The 8328-nt window shown below is 30.8% G+C and overlaps 1 protein-coding gene across 1 annotated transcript; it reads right to left on the bottom strand.

Moving 5' to 3' along the window:
* Positions 1 to 648: 648 nt before the first annotated feature.
* Positions 649 to 1476, bottom strand: LOC11408621 (probable calcium-binding protein CML46). Its single transcript, XM_003612450.4, has one exon. It carries the CDS (start codon positions 1317 to 1319, stop codon positions 717 to 719), a length of 603 nt encoding a protein of 200 aa, XP_003612498.1. The 5' UTR covers positions 1320 to 1476; the 3' UTR covers positions 649 to 716.
* Between the last annotated feature and the right edge of the window lie 6852 nt (positions 1477 to 8328).

The raw sequence follows: 8328 nt of genomic DNA, 5'->3' as shown, positions 1-8328 counted from the left end.
TAATTGTGATAAAAAGCAAGCATTTCATGAATTCAGAATCTTAGGCACATGCAGAATAAAGTTTGGCCACAAACTTGACAATAGCAAGAAACAAAATCTATGAAATATATAAATTGTGGGAGCCAGAGAAGGTACTGATACGTCGACACATAATTTATATCTTTTTCTTTTTGAGTGGATTCTTCGTTATAAGTAGTTTTAACAATGCACATAGCATACAAATGTTTGATTGTATGTTGTTTTTAAGGATTTGAGTATGACAGCTCAAGTGACTATATTATTGTCCATATCCATGTTTGTCTCTTTTAATCATTTATTCTCTTCTGTTTGTTTGTTGTGTGACTTGTGCAGCCTTATAAGTGCATGTTTAGAATCAGGATGAGTTTGATAAAATCACGGTGCCACCGTGATTTTGTTGAAGTTCCAAAGTACAACTCTTGCCAAAATCACGGTTTCACTCTTTGATTCTGTCAAACTCACCACGAATCCAAAGATACGCGTATAATGAAAGGATTGGTGCTTTCTAATATGATGTACCATTGCTTTTAATCACAAAATAAACTACCCTATATTCATATTTCCAATATTTTTGTTGTTTGATTATAGTATCAATGCTAACATTATGCAGAAGAAAAGAGCTGAAAGAAATAAAAGAACATGTCAAAATAAACTCATTATATAAATCCTTTAAACAAAGGACAAAAAAAAAAAGAAAATCAACACAATCTGTTTTCCATAATTTTTACAAATTCAGTGAAATCAATTCTTCCATCTTGGTTTTCATCAAAATTCTTGATCATCTTCTGACAATTCTTAACTTCTAAACCTTCATTCAATCCCAAAATACACATAACTCTTTGCAATTCCTTTGCATCAATAAATCCATCTTTGTTCTCATCAAAAACGTCAAAAGCCATCTTCACTTCCTCCAAACTTGGCTCATTCTCATCAAACAATTCAGAAAGTTCATTTGAACCATATTTTTCATCAAGTTCATCACTTTCTGAGCTGCAAAAAATTCCCATTTTCGCCATCACCGTTTCAACTTCAACCCTCTTAATCTCTCCACTTTCTCTGCTAACATTTGATTCAGTTTCTAATACCTGCTTCTCTCCCTTTACTTCGTAGTCACCGGAACGAAGTTGGCAGAGAAGGAAAAACCAAAAAGTTGAAAAAAACTTTTGTATTCTGATGAATAATGTTGAATATATGAAAAAATCTATCAAACCAAAAAAAGTTGAACATGAAGTTGAGTTGCTATCATCATTCTGTGATGTCTTCTCCTCTTCAATAAGACAAACAAATTGGCTAAAAACCATGTTTGTAGATATACTCAAAATTCAAAAATACAGATGAATATGCAGAATTCTATAGCCCTTTTTGCAAGGTTCAAAGTTTGTTAAATGGTTATTAAGTCTATGATGCTATGAAGATGAAAAAAATGTTATTGTGGTTTGAAAGATTGCATGAATGGTTGATTATATAGTTTTTAAAAGAAGGGTCAATTTTGAAATGTGAAGGAAGGTACATGACAAGTTCATGGTAGCTTATAATAATAAAAATATGCTTTGTTATTTCTTGACAATATCAAAGGAAAGTTCTTTGTTTTATGAATTCCAACATAAATGGAATTTCTTTTTGGTTGTTTTATAGTCATTGTCATGTTAGCCTGCCTTTTTCTTGTCTGTTTCTGGTTTGATTTTGTCTTGAATATATATTTTGTGTGTTGGCTTTTTCTTATGATACACAAATATTTTTCAGTAGTTTCCTAGAAGTTGTGCCTGCAATTGTGTCGTAGGACACGTAGTACCAAAATTTACAACAAATACAAATTAAATCTTTTTTTTTTTATATATAAATTTACTTAACATTGAAGAAAGATGATGCCAGGGTGAGACTTGAGATGCAAGAGGACAAAACCGTCCACATGATTTGTAAAACGGTAACACACGCTTTTCAGGTCTTCATATATTCTTTCTTACCTTTTCAAAGAAGGAAATTAAACGCACCAACTTCATAGAAAATCCAAAGGTTTGCTCTTACAGTGGAAAATTTCAAGTTTTCAACCATGAAAATGAGGTTCGTGCAATGAAATAAACCTCACGGGTGGATATGGTTTTGGGATGAAAATTGAACCGAACAAAACTGAACTGTTTGTTAAATTTAAAATAACTGAACTGTTTGTATTTTGAACTGGACTGTTTCAAACTGAACTGAACTGAACCGAACTATTATTATTGATACCTTTGAAGAAAAAAAATATGAAAAAAAAACAAACGAAATTGAATTTTAGTTACCGAACTGAACTGAATCGAACTGTTTCGAATCGAACTGAACTGTTTTGAACCGAACTGAACTATTAGTAATAGTTCAATTTCAGTTCATCTTCAGAACTGTTAGTAATAGTTCAATTTTTTTGGTTCAGTTCAGCAGTTCAGTTCGGTTTTTTGGTTTTTTTGCCCACCCCTACTTTAGGGTGTGTTTGGATGGAGGGTTTAGGAGGGGAAGGGAGGGGAGTGTTTACTTATAATTTTTAAATTACGACCACTATGAAATATTTATAAAAAAAAAACATATTAAGATGATAAACGATTATATAATACTTCAATCACACTTAATTTATTTTAGAAAAACATGTATATATAATCTGTAATTTTAAAAAAGAAAAGTAAACCCTCTCATCCCTTCCCCTCCTAAACCCTCAATTCAAACACACCCTTAAAAAGTTTATTTCATTAGCCCTCAAATGTTCTGGTGGGAATTGGAAACTAGAGTTTTTATGGGGGAAAATAGCTCTGAACACCGCTCATATTTAGGTCTTGATGTATCTGCAGCTATGTAGAAGTCTATACACATTTTATTTTGAGTTGTACAAACATTTAGCTATGTCATTTTGATATTTTTGAAGATAATAAAAATTTACTAACATGATTCATATTTTGAAAACGTTGAAAATCTGAGATTATTTTTTTGAAATTTCAGTAAATATTATTTTGAAATGAATGTTAGTTAGGATCTAGTTCGTGCGTCGGTCATGATTATAATTTTTGGATCATGACACTTTGATTTTGAATTTTGATATTCAAATTTCTTCTCCTTTGAATGATTTATTTATTCTAAGATAATTTAATTACAACTAATTTTCATTAGAGAATTTTTTAGAATACATTTAGAAGTTATGACAGAAATCAGAACATAAAAGACTCAATAATATTGATCATTTAAACTAGTTTGATTTTCTATCTATATTAAAAAGATTATAGGTTATAACAAAAAAAAAAAAAGCATATGTTGACATCCTTTTAATGTATAAGTTAGTATTGTTTGCTCAAAAAAAAAAAAGTTAGTATTGCAACATCTAGATTTGAATTTGAGGTTCTCTCCCATTTCTGTTCTTTTCACTTTAATATCTCAAAGAATCTAAGTGAAGTGAGTATGATCATAACTCAAGATATCATTGAATAATGGTTAATCACACAAAAGAAATTTAAAATAATATTGAAAACTCATTGCTTGTTATTTAAAGACAAGATTGTCAATAGGTAAGTAGATTAGCTGCTAATGTATTTTATCTATTTACTAATTACAATATTATTCTTACTACAATACTTAAAAAAAAAATATTCTTACTACAAGTTGCTTTTGTCAATTCATAGTTTTAACAATAATTTTTATTTTTATTTTTTTTTAAAAGAACTTTCAAGAAGTGAGTTGAATAACAAACAAAAGACAAAGCAAATTAAACCATTTTTCTCTTATTTTCCAGCCGTAAAAGGAACTTTACTATCGCATGATAAAGTGTTCAATCTCATGAGAGATTGAACTCTCATACCACTTGATATTTTTAAATATTTTTTTTCAAATATATAGTGTTGTGAAAATGCTTCAAAATTGGAATTCTGGAAGCTGAAAAATTGGTGGCCGATTTTCAGGGCACGGTGGCCGATTTTGACCTGTTTTATTTGAGCTTCAGGTTCGGAAAAAATCGGTGGCCGATTTGGAGCATTCGGTGGCCGATTTTGACAGCAGAAAATAAAACAGAAACGTATTTTCGGGCCTAGATTTGTTCCAGTTTTATTGAGGATTCTCTTACTATAAATATAGACATTGTATCAGTGTAAACCTTGAAATAGAGGGGGCTGAAACAAGGATTTAGAAAGGCAACAACAAATCTAGGGTTTGTATAGAGTTTGTCTCTTTGGAACAAACACTGGGGTTTGAGGGTTGATACACCTTGGGAAACACTATTAAGATTGAATCTCTTGGTTACAGGAAGAGATTGGGACTTTGAGTAGAATTAGGCGGGAGACTTATTTTTGTAACCCATTGATATCTCTTTTCTAAGGTTACTCATCATATAGTGAAACGGATGGCTGCTCTCTCCCCCATACTAGGTCAATTTGGACCGAACTAGGTCAACAAATTCTTTTGTGTTCTCTCTTCCTTTCTCTCTCGCTAATTTCTACTTTTCGCTTGTGTTTATAATTGTTCCATACACTTTGTTTTGGTTACTTGATTATTCCTTGCTCCACACATCAAGTTTATTATTGATGTAATTTTTCATCGAATACACAACACATAGGTTTATTTAAATCATAGTCTTTCTTTAAGTTCATTTTAACAAACAAAAAGATTCTTTATCAAATTATTTAACTCTAGATGAAATGCTTAGGTAAAAGGTGATGTTAAATCATAAAGAACTAGACATGTAAAATAAAGAGAGTAAGAAAAAAGAGATAACACAATTATATATATATATATATATATATATATATTACTTCACTATCCAATAATAACTAGTCCAGTTCACCGTAGCAGAGTGATTTTACCTTTCCTACAATAATTCAATCAGCTATAATTCACTGATTACAATGATTGTGGTATCTCTTGTCTGAATCCCACAAACCTATCGAACTTTATGCAAACTCTTTTTTATTTTTTGAAGATGCAAAAATGGTATATAAATATGACTCAGCTGGTTCTTTGAAGTGTCCACTTTTTCGATGAAGTGTTAACATTTTGACATTACAGTTACAAGGGTTGAGTTTTTATTAGTGATGATACAAAGAAGATATTACAAATTTACAATATAATCCTATACTAAATCAAATGTACCATGACAACTTGCTTTATCTACAACATGATCTAAAGACACTCTTCTTAGTGGATTTACAATTAAACTATAAATTTATGTGTGTGGATTTTTAAGTTATAATAATTTATGAAGTTGTCTTTTTCGTCTTTTCTTTTCTCTCGTTCATGGATGTTCCGCATAAGCATCTTATGAAACCATATGCTAATGGATATTTGATTTGCCTTGGGTTCCATTGAATTGATCTTGATCCATAATTTCTGGTTTTGACTCTCAACTTTATCCATGATTTATTTGGTTTTGATCCTTTTGATCAGGGACGGATCTATGAATACATTTTAAGTGTGGCTAAATAAGTAGCAACCAAAAAAAGATTAATTTTTAATATTTTATATCTTAGCGACTGAATTTTCGATCACTATTTTTGTCTAAATATTTTAGAGACCGATTTTTACTCCAGCGACTGAATTTGCAGTCACCATTCTGCCGCTATACGTATTAGTGACTGATTTTCATTTCTTAGCAATTGAAAACTCGGTCGCTAAATAAAAATATCTAATTTTTTTTTTAAAATTGATGTGTGGCTATAGCCACACATGGCCATGAGCTGGATCCCCTTGCTTTTGATCATAGAACATTGAATGATTGGTCACTTAAACCTTTCGTGATGATGTTTCTTGACATCAACACAACTAATTCGGTTTAAATAGTTTTGCTTTTATACCAATGAAGAAATTATTTGTTGAGAAAAAATACGTTGGAGTTCGTTACAAGAGAAATTTTCATACAAAGATCTGTTCTAAGCATGTACAATTTTGTAATGATAACGCTCTTCAAGACTATATTATTCCTACGGAAGGACAATTTTAGACTTGCACATATATTTCCTTTTATATTAATGCTTCAAATATTGTTTTCATATCTTCATCGAGTTTATGTCATGAACACTTGAAAGATATATTTCCTCCTTGATAGTTGACTTTGTTCCATAGAAATTGACATTGAAGAGCTAGATGATTCAAGTTGAGTTTGTTAACTAGATGATGTAGCCTCTGAACTATAACTATTCACTTTGATTGTTGACCATATGCAAATGATGTTCCTCGTTGTAAATGACTAGCATAATAGACGATGTAAAAACTTTTGCTTTGTTATCATCAAAATATCAATCAACAATGGCTCATGGTTAATGAGCTTTACCAAAGACAAATTATAGAAGAGAACTTTGAGTTCGATTCATGTATAAAATAATTCTTGAACAAACTTTACTGATGTCCGACCAAACTCCAGATTACCAGGACCTCTTTCTCTTAGAAACCAGAGAGTTACTATATATATATATATATATATATTATATAGTATCTGGATTCTGAACCAAATTCTAACAAAGGCGGCGACCCTTGAGCCGACGCAAGCATAATGTTGCATTGTACATCCAACACCTTTCACGATCCTTAATTCCTAGTATGCTTTAGCTGCTAACCCCTTCATCTTATGGACTCAAATACAAGCATAAAAATTAAATAAAGAAAAATAGTAGTTGATAGGGTGTTTAATATAGACTCTATTAGATTGATCAGTAGTTTGATAATTAATGTTTAATTTCTTTTACTTCAAAAAATTAAGAAAATTTATTAATACTGTAATTTTTTTATTAATATACAGTTAATTAGTACTATGAATTTATAACCGGCATTGAGAAATGAGAACCACAAAATTTGAGTGAGATTGTTTGCAGCCAGCATATCATTTCACCATTTGGACAAAAAACAAAATCGCAGTCTCCATCAAAGGTGTTTTCTCTCTTGCTAAAAATACGTTGACCCTAATTGTAATGTCAATTTTTTACTGGTATATATAATTATAATGATGTCCTTAATTGTTTCAAGGGACCCTTTTGTTAATGGCACTGAAAGCGTCATTAAACTATATTGTCGTCCCATTAGTTTCCATTTACAATGTCATCTCCTGAATGCATGTCTCGTTGAGATTATTACCTGTTTTAGAATATTTTTGTACTATCTTTAATGGGAAAAGCTTAATGGTGCGAGATAATTGCGACGAATAACAACGAATGAATACAAAGCCGTTGGATTGTATTTTGTTTTTGATCTTGTTTTACTTTTTATTTCTTTTAATGGTATAATAACATTACCCACCATTTATCTTGTAAAGTCGTACTTGGATTTTTTCGCGCTATATAGACATGCTCATCCTTAATATTGTGTTTAGAGTTATAAAATAAATAGTGATGATCAATGCTAATTAAGGTAGCGGAATTTTGAGATTTTGAAAATGTAAAAGCTAAACAGTTTGGTCTCTAAAGCATGAACCCACTTAGCCTTTTAGACCTAGTCGAAATACTCTCTTCCTCCTTCATCCTTCCTAGAGATTCAAAGGGGATTCAGGGTGTGTCATATATATGGGTTTGTTAGGATTCATCTACTAGTTTTTATTAAGGTGTGTTTTAACAAAGATATAGCTAAAAAGTTGTTAAAAACACCTTAAGGTGAATATTGCTAAAACACTTATTCTAAAGTAAGTGGGTGTAAGTTAGCAACTCCCACAAACATTTGCTAAAATACACCCACTTATGTTTTAGAATTAGTGTTTTAGCATGTCATAACTAAAAAAGTAGCTAAATACACTCAAAGGTGCATGTTGCTAAAACACAACTTCATAAAAACTAGTGGGTGTATCCTAACAGATCTATCTATCTCTCTCTCTCTCTCTATATATATATATATATATATATAGGGCATATCAAGTGAGAGGACTATTTAATATGAGAGGGTGAGAGGGTTAATTATTAACCATTAGATTGAGATAAACGGTTGAGATTATATTGGTCACTAAAACAAGACATATATCTCATAGATGTTTGTTTCGAGGCTTTTTCAAGTCCAACACTTCTTCTTCCAGCAAAACTCAACATCGGTGATGAAGAGGAAAAACACAGTCAGATTTTTTTATTTATTTCATGAATGCAGTTTTTCTTGTTACTACTAAATTTGTTGAAGATAAGTCTTTGCAAAAGCAATCAAATCCACTTCTCTTTTTATTTTTTCTTTGCTCTATGAACCATAATTGTTGGTTAACTACCTATAAAAATTAAGCTAGAAAATCTATCCTACAAAATTCAAGGTCGAAGAAAGAGGGGTCTTTAACTAAGATAACCAAAACTATAAATGGGTTTCAACTTGATTGAAAAATTCATGGCTGTCGGATCTGGAATA

This window comes from Medicago truncatula, chromosome 5, assembly GCF_003473485.1.
Source record: "Medicago truncatula cultivar Jemalong A17 chromosome 5, MtrunA17r5.0-ANR, whole genome shotgun sequence".
Classification (NCBI taxonomy): domain Eukaryota; kingdom Viridiplantae; phylum Streptophyta; class Magnoliopsida; order Fabales; family Fabaceae; genus Medicago; species Medicago truncatula.
This window is presented reverse-complemented; position numbering and strand designations above follow the sequence as displayed.

Excerpts from the sequence above, each read along its gene's own strand:
- LOC11408621 (XM_003612450.4), bottom strand. The coding sequence starts at position 1,319 with ATGGTTTTTAGCCAATTTGTTTGTCTTATTGAAGAGGAGAAGACATCA.